Here is an 18,909-nt window from a genome sequence, read left to right as displayed (position 1 = left end):
ATTATAGCCGGCGCGGGGACCGCCTTTATGGCAGTGACCCTCTGTTACCGCGTTTTCCTACGAAGGAACTCGCGGTCAAACAGCCAATTAGACCTACCGCTCTCCCCTCTCTTTGGGAAACAAGCGGCAACCTTTCAATCACTCCTCCCCGAAGCAGCCAGCAGAGAGGATTTTGCGAACCGTTCTGGGCTGTATTGGAGACCGGTTCGTATTGGATACTTTCGATTATTACTACAAAATACACCACAATAATATAAGTATGCATTTGTTATTGTTGTTTAGAAAACAGTGATATATTAAATCACCATTACAAACCTGAATTCCTCTATTCATTATCACATTTTGTTCTTCCACATAATGGTGGAGATGTTCTTGGTAATTTAAGTACAGTAAAACCTCGTTAATCCGGATTAATGGGGGGATAAGTTGACCGGTTTAACGAAAGTCCGGATTAACTGAAATAACCTAAAAGAACAGAAGAAAGTGCATTAAAACTCCGTTTATAGCAACAAAACACGTTTATTATGGGGTATATAAAGGGAATATGCCTAAATACACTATACAGTACAAAGTCTGCGGGAAACAGAATTTCATTAGTGGTTGACTGCCTTTTCTTTGGGAAGTTCTCTTGTTGACTTCTAGCCACATTTAAAACCTTGCATTCGGCTTTTATTAATTTATTTATTTTGCCTTTTGCCTTTTGCTTGTCCGGATTAAGCGAAGTACGGCTTATCGGAGTCAGGATTAACGAGGTTTTACTGTAGTCTGAAATGAAACATCAACATGTTGATCAACTACACCTAACATTTCTTACACCCTGAAGTAGTTTTATGATATCTTTAAAAAATCCATGGAGCACAAGGATAAACATATTTTCTTAAGTTCAAAATAATTCTTAAAATGTTTATAGACTTTAAGAAATAAGATCTGAAATTGCGTAAGTTATTTCTGACCTTCTGCTTTTTTTTCTATTTCCAGGCACCAGGAGGTGTGAACCTGGGTCAAAATGCCGGCGATGCAGGCGATGCACAATGACAGCGACGACGACAGGTTTTCGGACGATGAGCTCACGCCGCTCACCCAAGACATCTATGGCGGAAGGTAAGAAGTCTTTCATTTACCCTTTCGGAACATCTCTATAGGTTATTTGAAAGCGTTCAGAGTTTCTTACCTTGGTTATGGCTGCATTTGTATTAGGGATAGGATTTGTATATTTACTGCATAAATATTTCTTGGTGCCCTAGGTATAGGCCGAGAAAAAAATTGGATTAACCAAAAAGAAATCTTGTAAATAAATATTTGTATTAATTGGCGACAAACCAATTTTTTTTTTTAGTAATCGTGCAAGTTTGTTTAGAGTTACTAGAAATATTGTTAAAATTACCAAATTTAGTAAATGTTACCAAAAATATTTTGTTTTTGGTGGGCAAAAAACTTGATGAAAACTGTTTTGTTAATAGAAACCAATCAGTTCTTTTCTAATAATCCTGAAAGTTATAACACCATTAAGCCTTGTTTCCATGATTATGAAAAACTAAGTATTCTGACCAAGGCAGTAATTTATTTTATTAAAAACATAAACTAAACGTAACGTTTCAACCTTCTAGCAAGGTCTTCATTGCTAGAAGGTTGAAACGTTACGTTTAGTTTATGTTTTTAATAAAATAAATTACTGCCCTAGTCAGCATACTTAGTTTTTTCCTGAAAGTTATGTAAAATTCGAATTTTCCATTCAATTGACGCCAATGTTATGTGAAAATTTGTATTCTGTGATTACATAACAGGTATTTTAATATTCTAATGCATTTTCTTTAATATTTCAAAGCTTATGCTTATAACTGGAGTGGAATACTCACTCATTAATATTAATCAATTTTATGAACAATTTTTAATTGTTACAATTTTCAAGCATCGCTATCGGTGGAAATCGATAAGAGCATCGGTATGCGTATCAAAATGGTATAGGGGTCAACCCTAAATTCTACCGACCCGATAACTGTAAAATAACATGTAATTGAGTGAAAAATTATGTCATTTTGTTGTTATTTTTATAAACATCAGCATATGCTACTGTTGCTACTGGCAATAATAATGATAAAAATTGGTCACCACGTATGAAAGTAAATGAAAGTTGCAAACCGTAATAAGTGCTGCAACCCAGTGGCGTGCCCAGGATTTTCAAAAGGGAGGGGTTATGTATACTTTTTCTTGGTAGTTAGCCCTCATTTTGTTATATTTTCATAACTTGGACGTTCTTTTTTAGGAATACTCGGCCAAAGGGGGGGGGGGTTTATAACCACCACCAACCCTCCCTTGGGCACGCCACTGCTGCAATCCATACTACAGTGGAACCTTGATAACTCGAACCTCAACATCTCGAATTCCACCTTGATAAGTCGAATTTTTTGTAATCACCTTGAATTGTCGATAACACTCAATACTAAATTTACCTGAACAACTCGAATGAAACCTTGATAAGACGAATTTTTGTACGGTTTATGAAAACCTCTATGAGTCGAAGTTAAATTCTAATCACCTCTATAACTCGAAGTTTTAGTCACACGGACCTCAATAAGTCGAAGTGTAGGTACAATGTCAGGTGATCAACAATCGTGTTGTAACTTGAACTCCCCTACATTCAGAAGGGCCAGTAAATTTTAGACCTCTATAACTCGAAATCGGCGATTTTGACCCTCAATAACTCGAACCTTGGTAAGTCGAAATCCTTGATACCTCGATTTTTTTCTTTTTCACCCTCAAGTTCGAGTTCTCAAAGTTCCACTGTATATGAAACTGTATATATTAATTGCATTTTCGTAGCATTATTTCATTACACAAGAACTTTATGATAAAATAAATTTCGAAATATCTCGATTTCGTGAATCACAAAAGTTCCCACACAGATGATTCATTATACTGCATTCCCATCCTTCTCAGCCATGTGGACCTTTGGCAGCCGTCAGGGCGATTTTTTTTTTAAATTTTCCTCTCCATTCGAAAAATCTCTTTGATATTCCAAAATATGAAAAATTACATACGTTTAGAATTCCTTTCAGAGCATTGACGTGAAGTTTCATGTACTTTTCTTACACTGTTATCTAGATAGTATTAATAATTTAATAGACTTACGTAATCGCTAAACTTCTGAGAATATCTTCATAACAGCAAAAGCAAACTATACGATAATCCACGTCAATCCTTTATAAGGAATTCTAAACGTATGTAATTTTTCATATTTTGGAATATCACAGCAGTTTTTCGAATGAAAAGAATATTAAAAAAAAAATCGCCCTTACAACTGCCAAAGGTCCTGTCGTGCCTTAAGCTTTGAGAAAATTCAAGGAAATGAAGCTTTAGCACTCTCTACGTGATAGGGAGACCACTTATCGGTTTTCATCAACACTATGGAGGAACAATTTAGTAGACAGCGCTGAAATGAAATTTACAAATATTTTAATTGTGCCTAATTCACTAATAGTAAAGGAGATATCACATTTAATTATGTCCTACAATATCATGAGGAAATTCTGTATTTGGGGGAGTTCGCCCTCCTGCCCGATGTGGTGCCATTGCTCACGGACAGAGAAGGACTCCTGTTATATATACATTTGCAATGTTTTAATCAATTCATATTTATCCTTAGTAATTATTGTCGATTTGCTCTACGGAGAAGATACATGTAATCCGTTAATTCTATTATGTTGGAAGTATCTAAATACGATATAAGACAAAGTGGTTGTTTACATTACACTTTAAATCTTCCGTTGAACTTTATTATTGTCATCCTCATCATCATGTAATAGCATGTTTCGACTTTTTTCATTCAAGCCTCCTCGATGTCGAGGAGATAACGATGTTACCTTATAATCAAGGGGTTTCGTTCCGAGGTGAAGACGCATAGTGTTTCGGATCCCACTTTAAACTGTAGGTCCAGTCTCTATTAGCGTGTGACGGACTTATAAACAAACCTTACACTCAACTTCAAATAAAATTAACGCCAAAAGTTCAAAGTACCTTGTCTACAGCTTGACACTCGCCTCACTTAGTATTTTCATCTACACTTTGGCTCCAAGAAAATATATCCTTTTGCAGTATGCAGTCCAGTGTATTTGCGGCGTAGTTTTTGTTTCCTGCGCGTGCTTCAAAGAGGATGGAGGGAACAAGGTGTCTGCCATCTCTTATAAAGCGCGATACTACCTCCGACCAGTACACGAGAGACTGCTTCTGATTGACTCTAGCCATTTAAATGTGATTGGCTGATTCCTTTTTCTTCCAAATGGCGCCTACGGGAGATAATCACTGCAAGAGGACAGATGCACATATACGTCTATATTAGCAGACACGTCAGATTGACAATTTACGTTTTACGTATTTTGTGCTTAAAAACCAATCGAGACAAATAACAATAACAGAATTTCCAGGAGGAGCAAGACAACGCCTAAGATAGAAACATCTGTTGGACTGCTACTAAACTATTACAAAGTTGAGGCGTATTTTTCTCCGAGGTCTTGTAAAGATTGCCTTTCCCTCCTCGCAAGAACCACAACCACTTTGGATGTTGACTTTACCAAGCACACAAATTTAATCGTTTAAGACGAGATAATCTGTCATTTATTGGAACGGAGCGCCCTTTGGCAGCTGCACCTATACTTCCTGTAGGAATGTGAAGGTGACGCCTTACCAAAGAGCAATTCCGTCATCATTCCACCCTCGTGTGCTCCTACGCTTACGCCCTCCGTATGTTGTTCTGTTCAGGTTCTCTGGCGGCAAGGAAAAGGAGGGAGTGGACGTCCTTGAGAGGCCACGATGCATACCGTTAGCTGAAACTGCCTTGCATTGAGAAAGCAGAAAGACATCTACCTGGCTATCACCCAACTTCTTGGAACCGAACATTGAAAAACACTCTCTATCATTGCGGTTTATATTATGGCCCTTTCCGTTTATTGCATTTCATTTTCCGCCAGTTCCTCTAGCCAGATCTGTGTTTGTAACTTGATGTCGAAAATCTCTAAAGGCCGAATCACACGGAACTGGATATCCAGTTAGTTTGTGCTGAACTGGCTACCTGCCCAGATGTGATGGCTGCCTGGCTGGCTACTCCAATCAGAGCAAAGTTTAGCCATGTGAAGATAATCTGTGAGTTTGCAAAGGGAAGTTTTTTTGTCTGTGGCTTCCGTGCGTTGGCTGTTTTTGTTAGTTTCTCGATAATAAAAAGAGGAAAAAGATGACGTGCAGTGCATTCCTGTTCAGTTCATTAATATTTAGGTATTTATGAAAAGCGATGAGATGTGTACGTGACAAATATGATTAGCCGAATATGAAAATCCTTATTATTACAATTACATTAAATGTTTGATTTTTTAAAATTTGTGAATGAATCCTGCGAATCTCATGTATGAATATGCATACTCAAGATAATTAAAAAGCTTGTTCGGTACGCATTGATTACCATATTTTTTCTCGAGCCAATCTCTAGTCTATTCTTTTTTAATATTTAATAAAAGCATAAAGCAGTAATTCTCCTACAATATTCTTCAAATTGCTCGTCCATCTTTACAGATTGACTGCTCTGCGCAATGCCTTATGGGAACAAAAGTCTATCGACAAGTACGCTGTAACAAGTATCGTGTGAGGCAAAAACTAGCAAATGGTTAGCCAGTCCAGCGCCAACTAGGGCATTCCTACTGGAAATCGAGTTCCGTGTGATTCAAGCTTTACTTCGGCGTCATTATAATCTGTATTTCTATTTTGTATTTTTATTCTTTAGCATCTCTTTTCTGCTACTTTTGGCTAATCGCGATAATAAGGATGAGTGATGATTAGATGAAATTGATGAAAGGGCACTCAAAAAGAATTTCCATGCCCAAGTCGAGAGTCGAACCCACAAACTTCGGTGGCGAATAGCAAAATCGACCTTATAGAGCGTTCGGCCACCGAGCAGGCATAGTATTATAATCATTTCAAATATTACATTGATATCTTATGACATTATTATTATTATTATTATTATTATTATTGAAGTAGTAAAACAAAATAAAAGCATTCAATTTGCTTGAGCAAAGTATGTTTTACTTTATTATTAGATACGCTTATGTGAAGATAGAGTTTATAAGCTCCGAACCAATATGTAATGTTCCTCCATCAGGTATCAAACCTTGCACCCGCTATTATAATGTATGTTAATGTATTTTCGTATATTACCTCTCTTTACTGCCACTTTTTTATAATCGCAACGATGAGGATTAGCTATATATATATTTGATTTGATGTGATAAGTCCACTTTATGCACAGTAAGGCTAATCGGGACTGGACCTACAGTTTAAAGTGGGATCCGAACCATTATGTGCCTCCACCGGGTATCGAACCCGGGACCCCTTGATTACAAGGCGACGACGCTACCACTGCGCCATCGGGGAGGTAATGATTAGTGATTATCAGATGAACACCCATGCCTAGGCTGGGATTCCAACCCAGTATTTTTGGTGGTAAGATTGAAATTCGACCACTTAGTGCTCGTGGACACTGAGGCAACCCTTGTTTAAAAGGCGATAGTGTTAACCACTATGGTTTCAAGGAAGTCCACAATTTGCTAGGGAACATTATAGTAAAAAATTATTTTTATATAACTGGCAATTTCAAATCATGTTCAAATATATGATGTAATCGGTACAAAAAATATTATATTTGAAAATTTTAGGAGCAGAAAATGGGATAAAACTTAGTGTAAAATGAAATTATTATTATTTTAACGGTAAATTCTTAGATTTATAATTCTCATGAAAATTACCTTTAGTGTAAATATATTTTATTTATTTATTTATTTATTCAATATGAAAGTTTAAACTGCAATTTAAGGTGAATATCTTCGTCTAATTTGCTCCAGAAATAATAGAAAATAAGTCCGAATAAAAATGAAACGGACATCGAACACGTACCTATCTACTAATGGCCAATGCTATAAAGAAAGAAGAGTTTTGCAGGAAAGTGACAACTGATTCATTTAGAAATGTCAAGACGATGACAGGAAACATGAATTAAAATTCTTCTTTTTCTCATTCTCGAGGCATTCCAATTATGTTCCATCACGAAACAGGAAATCTCCCGATATTATGAGTAATTTTATCCAAAAACCTTGAAAGTCGTGTCATTCACCAATCAGAAAAAAATGGCGAATGCCCTCCTTTTTTTATATAACTTTCTCTTCCGTTTCGCTTCATTGCTCGATATTCTAACCAGACACACTGGCGTGTACTTTCCCAATGATATTAAGGTTTCATTTCCAATACAATTTGCTATGCCTGGAATATTATAATCTCAAATGCAAGATTGCTGTCCTTCAATTCGATTACAATAGATCAGGTTTCTTTTCTCGTTAGGACGTAGTTTTATAAATAAGCACAAAATAACTGTGAAATACTAGGTTTTAGATTTTTCGTAAAAACAAATGTTTTGTCTGAAATTTGTTAATGGGTCTAAATGTATACCAATTTTCTATTTGCATTTAAAACATCTGGACATGCGGAACTTCTGTAATTTCTAAACATTTCCGTTCAATGCAATGTCTATTTTAAAATTAAGGACATGAATGGAGCAAATGTTGCTCACACACGTGCGCACACATACACACGCAGAGAGAGAGAGAGAGAGAGAGAGAGAGAGAGAGAGAGAGAGAGGAGGGGGAGAGATAAAAGTAGTAGTAGTAATTCCATTAGTACAACTACTTATTGAAATTATTATTATTATTATTAGTATCAATTGGCTTGTAATGTTGAAATGTACAGAAATGATCTCAGTGTATTCCATCTTTAATGTGTGTTATTGTTGGAATTTTATGAAACATACATTACATCAAGCTAACTAACTAACTAACTCTCTAGCCTTCTTAAACCCGAAGGTTCATGGCTGCAGCAACACAGGCCTTCCATCTGTCCCTATCCTGAGCAAGATCTATATACTCTTTCCCATCCCTACCGATTTCCTTTAGTCTCAACGTTATCCCTCCATCTTCGTCTTGGCCTTCCTACAGGTCTCTTATCATCAGGTTTCCCAACAAGAATCCTGTAAACTCCTCTTTCCTCTCCCATTCGTGCCACATGGCCTGCCCACCTAAGTCTTCTTGATTTAATCATTCTAATAATATCTGGACATGAATACAAATTATGTACTTCCAAATTATGTAACCTTCTCCACTCACCTGTCTCCTCATCCCTTTTAGGTCCAAATATTTTCCTAAGGATCTTATTTTCAAATACTTTCAATTTATCTTCCTCTTTCAATGTAAGGGACCAAGTTTCGCATCCATATAATAATACAGGCACAAAATTATTGTTTTGTATATTTTAACTTTTAGTTTCTTAGATATTAAACGAGACGACAAAAGTTTCTGAAGAGGAAAGTAACATGCATTTCCTGAATTAAGCCTGATTTTTATTTCCTTTTTAATATCATTTTTCATTTGTTAGTATTACTCCTGAGTAGATTACATCAAGCTACGGAGTTAAATTTGATGTTGCACTTTCATTACAACATGAACCTCATGCTGCAGAAGGTTTAATGCAATACGTCTAACGTGTTCTGAACATTTAATCAACTTTGAAATTTGGGGGCGAGTCTCTCCTTTGCCCCTCCAAGTTACGCTTATGATTGAAAATGTGCTAACTTGAATCTTCTTTGGTTTCCGATAATGTTTATCATTACGCCGACCTCCGTGGTTGAGCTCGCAAGGAGGCCTATGGGTTCCGGGTTCGAATCCAGGCTTACCAATGGATGTCCCTTCATCATATCATCACTCATAGCTAAAAGTTTCAGAAAAGCGAAGTAAAATGAACCAAATAAGTCAATCAATATTCATCATTATAATCATTCAATTTTTTCACGAACGTTGATAATTGTATTTTGGCAGAATCTGCCATGGTCCACTACCTCTCCCCCTTGGTACCTCACCTGGTTTCCACGGCAAATAGACCTTGAGGAAAGTGTAGCCCATTAAACAAATGAGTCTTGTTCGCGAGCATTCCTCGACTTAACCATGCTGCCATTTGCATTTGCCTTAGTACGAATACGCTAAGCAGCAAGGGGAACTCATTAGCCCCACATCCCTAGAGAGCAGATGTCATTTCACTACGCATTACGTAAGATTATGCGTGCGTACATCCGTTTGGGGACTTTCACGCCGTTTTTGCGTTTCCTTTCACGATTTCTACAGCCAATGTAGCTTTCTCTGTACACAAGACTTATATTACATGTTCGTTTGTTATTGATTTCCTTCTGTCGCTCTGATTACGGTTATTGAGTAATAGTTTTAGAATTTAGGTGGGGCTTGCGAGGGCTACAGTATCGGGTGTCTATCTACAAATAATTTTGCAGTGACGCTAGGATTTGGTATGTGAAGAGGTGCTGTGATCGAATCTCATCGGGAAGAATCACTGCGATTTATATATATTTGTATTTGTACATCCGCATACACAGGGACTCAACTTCCTGTTATAACTCTTGTTTCCATTATGCTGTACTTATACAGGGTGTCCGAAAAGTCATGCAACTAAGATTTTGGACGCACGTAACGTTTGTACGAAAAGGATAGAAACATAAACTTTGCACTGGGTATCAATTGAGGACTAATAGTGGTAAACGTTGTAAGTGCCAAAAGCGAGGGTGTTGGTAAATCGCATCGTTCCGCACATCAGCCCGTAAGAACGTGCACACTAGTGACCTCTTTACACGCCCTTTGAACTACTTAGAGGGCTACCAGCCACATTTCACGTTTACCACATTATAAAGAATGGCATATTTCACAGTTGAATGTGGAAAACGGTGTTTGAATTATTGTGGCACTTACAGCGTTTACCAATTTTAGTCTTCAATTTTGTCTATGTGGATATATATTTTTTTTAACATTAAACAAGAAAATGATTCTATAAACGTTCAGTGTGAATAAAAAGTTACTAAGGTGTAAAACCGTTTTTGTATGAAGTAACAACATGGACAAAAGTCAGATGTTGAGTTTCTTGCAAAACATTTTTTTGTTCATGGATGGACTCCGTGGATATTTATCGATATAAGAACGATAAATTTTAAGCATTACAGACGATTTATGGGGTCAATTATGACATATTCATAATAACTTGTTTTGTCGAAATTACGAGGTGTACTGGCAACATTGGTCACGTCAGAGGGCAGTACCAGGTGTGCCCGACATCTGGCTATGTTATTCATTTAATGCTCGGATGAAAGAAAATAGTTGACATTTATCGTACAAATAAGATAGGTAGGTTAGTTCAATTCTTTTCTTTAATCATAACATAGCCAGATGTCGGGCACACCTGGTACTGCCCTCTGACGTGACCAATGTTGCCAGTACACCTCGTAATTTCGAGAGAAAAAAACAAGTTTTTTATGAATATGTGAGAATTAACCCTATAAATCGTCTACGAGTATAATGCATAAAATGCCTAAAATTTTATTGTTCTTTTTTCAATTCGATAAATATGCACAGAGGCCATCGATACCCATAAAAAATTATTGCAATCGACTCCATAGCTGTCTTTTATCCATGTTTCTTTTTACTTTGCACAAAACCTCTTTTACACCTTAGTAACTTATTTCCCATACTGAATGTTTATGTAAATAATCATTTTCTTGTTTAATGTTCAAATAATGTCCACACATACAAAGTTAATACCCAGTGCAAGGTTCATGTGTACCGCTTTTTGTTCAAAGTTACGGACGCCCAAAGTCTCGGTTGCGTCACTTTTTGGACACCCTGTACTTGCATTATTGAATTTGTACGGAACAAATTTCTGCACTACGAATGTTATAAGAAATATTAACACATATCTAATATAGACAAAAATATAGTAATACAATTCAAAATCACAGACACCCTCCATTAGATGTGTGAAGGTGAGAGCATGCAAGAGCGAGGTGAAGGTGAGGTCGATTCTTAATTGTGAGGGAAGTTGAGCCAAAATGGCTATTCTCGATGTTCTCGATCTCGACCCTAGTGGAGATGATGTAATGAACACTACACTATGGCCATAACTTCTGTTAATCAGCAGAAAATGCCTCTTTTATATTTTTTTTCAGGTAGGCTCTGTTATAATCTTCTTTTATCTTTCCTTCTTACAATCTTCCTTTCTTTCCATATTTTCTTATCCTTTCCTTCGTCTTTCTCTCCGTCCCCCCTTAAGTCTCCTAATTCAATTTTATTTCTTTCTCCCCCAGCTCTTTCTTTCTGTTTCACTACTTTCTTTTCCTCTGTTTGTCTCTGCCATTACTTTCACATTACATTACATCCATCTTTTTTTGCTTCCCCCTCTCTTTCTTCATCTGTTCTTCTCTTGTCTTCTTTTTCCTCTATCAGGCAGTTTGATTTCCATGCAATCATTTTTCTTTTCTCCTTCTATGTTGGTCCCACTCAATCTTTGTTTCTGTTCATCTTGCATTCTCAATATTATTTTTTTCCTTCTGTTTCTCTCCTTTCTTCTATTTTTTCTTTTTTCTGAACCTTCTTTATTTCCACCTCTCTTTGTTTTCCTCATTCTTTCTTTCTCTGCTTCTCTCTTTGTCTATTTTTCCTTCTTGCTCTGTTTCTCTGCCTTTTCTTACTCTGTTCCTCTTTCTTTGTATCTTTCCTTCACAATTTCCTTTGGTTCTCTCTCTATCTTTCTGTTGCACTCATTTATTGTCTTTCGTTTCTTCTTTGCTCCGTCTCTCTCTCTCTCTCTCTCTCTCTCTCTCTGTCTCTCTCTCTGTGTGTCTTTCCCTCTGTGTATCTTGATTTACCATAAATAATTCTGATAATTTCTCACATTGACTATTGTAGTGGACAGAAGAGTGGCCAAGATTATTTCACTCTAGATCATATTCGACTCTGTCTCACCCAGCGACGACACCGTTGGCAGAAACTATAAGCCCTTTTTCTCTTTTAGATGATATTAAAAGGCCTGAAAACCATATAGATCCATACATATTTGTTTCTCAATCTGAAACACAGGTTGCCCTGAATAGTTGCAATAAACAGTTTTGTGCTCCCTCGTAGTCAAGAGTTAGTTATTCCTTTCGCCTATAGTGTGAGCGGCTCCATCTGTACCATATGTTATGAAGTATAGCGAAAGTTTCGTTTAACGTTCAAAGCTTCCACGTGCCTTGTTAATAAAAGCGTGTCCAGTCGATTCAAATATTTGCAAAGGCAACCTCGGAAAGTTCCTGGGGGAAAGGCTGAATTTATGAAGCGTAGCAATTGACATCGTCTGGGAGCTAACAAGATCAAATGGCTCAGCTTGCAAATCTGGTTTCCGCTCTGGGTGTGGTTGAGAAAACGTTCTGCCACGTTGCCAAATGCAGGATCTGGTAAGTGGTAACTACATAAACTACAACACCTGAGGTTAGGGTCGTTTGTAAGTGACGTTTTTGATGCCTGTTTATGCGAGCAACGACGGTTCTCTAACAAAACATATTTTTCTGGTCTTGAGAGAAGCACATCCGTTTGACGTCACGCAGAACCGAAGCAAATAACAGACGAAATGACTGGAAGACAAAAGTGTTGTTGCTACTGTGGTCTCAAGGAAGACTAATTGGTCCCTGTTTATTCATGCTTAATCGAGACTGGACCTACAGTTTTAAAGTGAAACCTGAGGTAGATGAGGATGCATTTTAAATGGTTATTAACTTTAAAGTAGTGCCACACAAAAAACACCATTGTTGCATGATATCTATCGATAGCTAGGTCAGTCTTATTCATGTACAAAGGTTTTGTCGAATTTTGTTTTAAGTATATTTTTTGCTCAGATATTGAAATCGGGACTGGAGCACAACCGAACCACTATGCAATGTGCCTCCTCCGGGGATCGAACTTATGCGCCGCACATTACAAGGCGACAGCATTACCACTACCCCATCGGGGAGGTTACCGAATAATATTGGAAGGGGTAAAAGGCTTGTAGGTTGTTTTATTCGATATGAAAAACGTCTATTTATGCTCTAATTCAGTCTTCTTGACTTGATTGTTTGAATCTTTGTAAGTCCACTTCATGTTCAATACTCTGTCCCATGAGTCTGGGAAGCTAACTAACTAACTCTCTAGCCTTCTTAAACCCGAAGGTTTATGGCTGCAGCATCACAAGCCTTCTGTCTGTCCCTATCCTGGGCAAGATCCTTTCCATCCTTACCGATTTTCTTTAGGTCCATCTCAACGTTATCCCTCCATCTTCGTCTTGACGTTCCTACAGGTCTCTTACCATCAGTTTTTTCAACAATAATTCTGTAAACTGGAGCAAGCGAACGAAAGCGAGTCCTCGGGGAATGAAGACACAAAAAGAAAATAAAAATTATGGAAAGGGGGGGGGGGGAGCTTCTGCAGCTACCATCCGTTTGCAGTAGCGCACAACATTTTGCTCCGCCCACTCACTTTGTCCTTTTCTCTACCGTTATGCGAATCATTGCACCACAGACTCCAAACCGGGACCCGTTTATACAGTCTGATGTTCACTATAATATTTGCCACATTGTATGTGATTTCGCTTGTGGCATGGAAGGTGCTACATTCTTGACATCTACGTAATTACGTTGACGGTTGATGACAACATTTTTAACTTTATGCAATTTTTTGGCATGCAAATAATGTTTACGTCATATATTGAACCATATAAGAGTATGTCACTTGAGATAAATGCTAACGAAGTTCTTTTCTTCGCCACTCGACACGACTCCTGGAAGATGCAGTGGCTACAGCATGAAAAAGTGGCAATTGGAAAGAGGAAAACGTTTGATGTAAATGAACTGAAGCAGGTGGCAGCACAGAAGGATGGTCACCTAATTGGGAAGACAGGTAAAAGTGAAGGGCTCTCAATATCTGTGCCATCTTTGTTCGTCGAGTTCCGTTCTACTTGCTTGTCCTCGCTCGAGATCAATGCAACTGTCTGTTCGTGAAGGACGGTACCACTTAGTTAGCTTTTTTCGACGGTGGATGTTGCAATTAATAAAGTTGGCTAACAATACGGATAGATCGAGTTTCGAGTTGCATATGATGTCACCAATTTAAGCTATGTCCTGGAGCTATTATCACAAAGCCATGTACATGTGGTAGGGCAGCAAAGGGAAACACAGTATCCTTTGAGAAATAATGTCAACTTACAAGAATATATATTTCACACATTTAATAACTTTTCAATTTATATTAATTATTGTTATTGCAGGAAAATGATAACTTCAAACTGAAGGAATGTTTATTTTCCACTATTACGGGGAAACGTACCCCTGGGAAAAATTCAATTTATCCAACTTTTGAAAATATAATAACACAACTAGTATCAACTTAATTGTAACTGTTATATTTTTTCATATTTTGCATATTATTCTAAAGTGTGAAATTTGAAATCACTAATCTCCATTTTTCATTGAATCACTTCAAGAATTTATGTGAATTGATGTTATCTAAGGTTTAACTAATAATAATAATGGTAACAGCCAACGAGACGAAATTTGTGATTGCCCATTTAATTTTTTTCTGAAATGAAGGAGAAATTGACAAATGGGGATATTAGCACTTATAAATGGGACATTGTGCTCTTAGGTTGTGGTAACACTGACTATTAGTCCAAAAATACATTTTTTTGTGTTATTCACGCATTCGTACATAATGAAGTGTGTATAATCATACTTCACATTAAGTTACCAAATACCCTTTTTATCGGCCGCTCAATATTTTCTAGTGGCACTCCTGATGTTACGCAAGAAATCTTCAATGTCTCTGGATTAGACATATTTTTTCCCCTTCTACGAAGAGTCAAATTTCCTTTGCTAGCTCATTTAACTACTATCGGAATGTCAAAATTTGCATGTATTGGCATATTCCTAAATTTTGTCGAAGGTTTGGTATAAATTTCCGAGAGGAATTTGAAATGTACGTAACAGATGAACATTTTAATGTTGGCACTTCCTATGTAAAGGGGCAACAAAAAGCTCAACTTCATATGTTCCTAAACGGAAATATGCAATAGAAGTATTCTTAATGAGAATATTTTCATGAAAGTCAAAACTGTTCAGTCCGTAGCTTGGTACTTGGAGAAAGGTATAATATCTCGAAATTTATATTGGGATATGCAAAACGTGCAAATTTATCGAAGTAGGATATATACAAAAAAAAAAAAAAGAAGATCCACGTGACTCAGAACTAGATTTCTAACAGTTATTTCAATGCTAAAACTACAAAGTACAGATAGTGTTGAAACGAAACGAGGCAAGACGAGACGATAATTAGCAGTGCCACGGTTTGATTTATTGAATTAAGTTATTTTACGTCGCTTTTTCTCTAAATTTTGGACGCCAGAGGTCTCGGTTTGGAATCCCAGCCTGGGAATGGGTGTTCTTTGTGAGTGTCCTTTCATCAATTACACCATATCATCACTCATCCTCATCTTCGTGATTAGCCAAAAGTGACATAAAAGCAAAGTAAGATAAGCATTAATCAATCAATATAACTTTTGGATAATCGATACGATGAGAATGAAATTGATGGAGGAACACTCGCAAAGAACATCCATGTGTTGTGCTAACCACTACGCCACGGAGGTCGGCTAGTTTCGTCTCGAGTTTCTAAATATAGAGCCAAGCACAAACAACATACACATAACGTGTCATTATACAGGCTTTTACCTCATATAGAGGCAGCGGCGGCGACAGGATTAATCATCTAGGGGTGCTGGGGGTGGGGTGCAGAAAGTAATTTAGGGGGGTGCGATGTTGAAAATAAGAAAAACATAAGACACGCATGCAACCTTTCAAAACTTTGGGGTGGGGGGCGAGGACAGTTTGTTTTTCCTTGGTAGATAAAGTTTAGTATAATGCGAGAGCAAAAATAGGAAAAAGCGGGAAGCAACTGCTACCCTAATTGCCGCCACTGATCAACATAAATTACTGATTGAAATGAAATTGAAATCAGCTCAAATTTTTGCTCCAGTGTGAGGAAGAACAAGTAGGCGGAAAATAAACTGTTTATCAACAATGCAGTAAAGAACAAGAAAAGAAAACATAACTCACATTAAGTTATAGGCAATTATCGAAAACCACAAACATACCACTTGAAGAAACAAATAGAAGAAAAAATCCATAACAACACTGCTGACGAGAGGAAAAAGAACTGCCGCTGATCTTCATAGAAGCTGCCGCCAGTGCAGAAAAGCATATAGGCCTATATATGCACTTTCTTAAAAGTGCTTGTCTGTTGCATACGATAATAACGGTCTTACTTCAGTATCCAACATTCGGCGGTCAATATGACGACATGGCATAATATGACACTCTAAGGGTTAGTGTTTTCAGTTGAACGTAAGGGGTGCTGAAGGGGGTGCCGAAGAAAATTAAGAGGTCCTGAAGCACCCTCGCCGCCCCTGTAGGTCATTAAAGCAAACAATTCTTCTTTATAACATTTGCCCTCTCTTTTCGGCGATCAAAAACGGAATTTTATCCCGAGTACTTATGCAACCATGCAGAGCAAACTCACAGTTGCGACTCCTGGATCAATTTCATTTTTTAGTATAAACCAAATATATGATTTATCTACAAAAGTATCAGGAAGATGTCCGTGCGCATGTCAGAAGAAGCATTTTAGGTAAATTGTTCATGCCAGTTTTGAACGAAGGTTCGACTGGTCTCGTACAATAAGTTTCGGTATCGTCTTCAGGCCTGTCTTGTTTTCGGTCTCATCTCAACAAGTCCCAAAGGATCTGCTCTGGAGTTTGTCTCCATACCATCCCTAAATCGATAAGGTTTGATCGATATTTGATTATTGCTTATATTAAATCCCAGTTTGTGCTTAAGAGGCTCCAAATTCCACCAAATTTTGCCACCAAAATACATTTACAACTGTGATTGGAAAAAATATATTAATACAAATGAAAGGAAACGCATCCACGGAAATCAATTATACTTTAAAAAAATGTAGTCTCGCATGAAAGTCGTCGACGGAACTCAGATTAATTAATATCTACAACTAATAATGAATGTCCTAGAAAGGGGGAGGGACAAGTTGAGAGCCAAGTTACTTCTGGTAAATTAATTTCAGCCTAAAATTATCCCGACTTCCGTGGTGGAACGGTTACAAGGGGTCCCGGGTTCGAATCTCGGACTTGGAATTGGTGTCGCTTCATCAATTTCATCATATCATCACTCATCCTCAACTCTGCGATTAGCCAAAACTGGCAGAAAATCGAAGAAAAGCAAATCAATCATTCAGCCTAAAATTATGTGTTTGCACATTTCAGTCACAGTAATTTATCTCATCATAAGAGCGTTTGCAGGGGCATGTTAACTTCAAACTGGAGATGTGGTTTTTGAGGGTAAGAACGCTATTATGGGAGAAGATATGACTCCTTGTCCTCCCCCTCCCCAAAATACCTTGCTGCGGACGTCGAAGTAACAAATGAAGAGATATGGTCATAAAAACAGACTAAAGCATCAGCAATGACTCTATGTCTGCCCTAAAATGAATCTAACCAATGAATACTCAATGATACATACAATGCTGAAAATCCAACTTCTTTTGTTTTCGAATGGTGCCAAGAAGCAGCCAACATTGTCCTTGCGGATAAAGCTCGTCTGAATCTCCTGCAATGGAAAAGCGGCAGACCGTTCTCCTAAAGAAGACAATGCTTTGCAGCTCCACGTAGCAGCCTCCAAAGACGTGGCAACGTGGACCAAGGCGTGGGCTGGTCCAGTTATACTTCTTACCTCAGCCTCCACTTTCACCCGCGTTCGCCTCGGAGCCTGGGGGGAGGGAGGAGACAATAGACGATTACGTCTTTGCAAAACCGCAAAGTAACTGCGCATTTGTGGGGGCTGTCGATTGGAGTAGCTGGGTCTCCTGGCACGAGAAAGACTAATTTTATTCACTCTATATCAACTATAGTACAATCTTCCATGCTGGAGGGTTTACGAAGGAACTCCTTCGTAACCGAACCATTCTTGACTTTATGCAAGAAGTCCCGTGTTCGATCCTCGGTGTGGCCTCCAAAGTTGGGTAACCATTATCCTGAGGACAGTGCGGGAGCTGCTTCAAAGCATTAGTAGCGCACTCTGCTTTTTTTTTTGCACCCTTCAAAGAATACAGGGAGAAATCCCCTTATCTAAAATCCTTACACGATTGTTAAATAAAAGGGGGCGCAAAGAGCCCCTTGAGAATTGTTAAAAGAGCAAGGTTGTCAAGGGGCCCTCCACAGGACATACACAACACATTAAAAAGTTTAGGAGACATTAAGAATTTTCTCAGAAACAGTGTAAAGGCCCGGTTTCTGAAAAAGCTAAAATTCTTAGTTAGAACCAGAGTTGTTAACGGTCCAAGAACCCATAAAATTTTAATAGGTTCTATTGGATTCCGCAACAGGAGCGGAACCTTTTCTCTCACACAATTTAAATTCGGTCCAATTTCCGTCTTGTTTCATTTCGGAACAAAACTTAGACCGGATTTAAATTCATCCCCAAAATAGGTTCCTGGACGGTATTTAAATTGATCCGCAAGAAATGTTCCTGGACCGAATTTAAATACTTTACAGATAAATAGGTTCTTTACGGTCCAGAACCCATTTACGCTTGCTTATTTTTTCTCCTGGACCGGAATTGAATTTATATAAAATTTCTTGCACCTTTAACAAGCCTGGTTAGAACACACTACGAAAAACTACGGTAATTGATCTAGCTACACACAATGAAAAGCCACTTGACACTCCATGGTACTCAAAAGTTATTGTTTTTTTTTGTTGTTTTTTTAAGCGAAGTTTTGTTTCAAAGCCCACCTTATGCACAGATAGGTTAATCGTTTCCGGACAGGACTGAGAATATCAAGTTTTTTAAAAAATCATAGAAAGTATGTTTTATTATTTAACATTTTTTTCTAAACTGTTTACAGTGGAATC

At 37.7% G+C, this 18,909-nt stretch overlaps 1 protein-coding gene across 2 annotated transcripts in view; it reads left to right on the top strand.

Moving 5' to 3' along the window:
- The first annotated feature begins 982 nt into the window (after positions 1-982).
- The window catches only part of LOC146003228 (chitin synthase chs-2-like), a 76,012-nt gene continuing 58,085 nt past the window's right edge, over positions 983-18,909 (top strand). For both annotated transcript variants that reach the window (XM_083141396.1, XM_083141397.1), the window contains exon 1: positions 983-1,101. In XM_083141396.1, coding sequence (XP_082997522.1) covers positions 1,007-1,101 — 95 coding nt within the window. In that variant the 5' untranslated portion in view covers positions 983-1,006. The remainder of the gene's footprint in view (positions 1,102-18,909) is intronic.

The sequence above is a fragment of the Lepisma saccharinum genome, chromosome 20 (genome assembly GCF_977018435.1).
Source record: "Lepisma saccharinum chromosome 20, izLepSacc3.1, whole genome shotgun sequence".
Lineage (NCBI taxonomy): Eukaryota > Metazoa > Arthropoda > Insecta > Zygentoma > Lepismatidae > Lepisma > Lepisma saccharinum.
The sequence above is the reverse complement of the archived record's forward strand: the minus strand, read 5'-3'. Positions and strand labels throughout refer to the sequence as shown.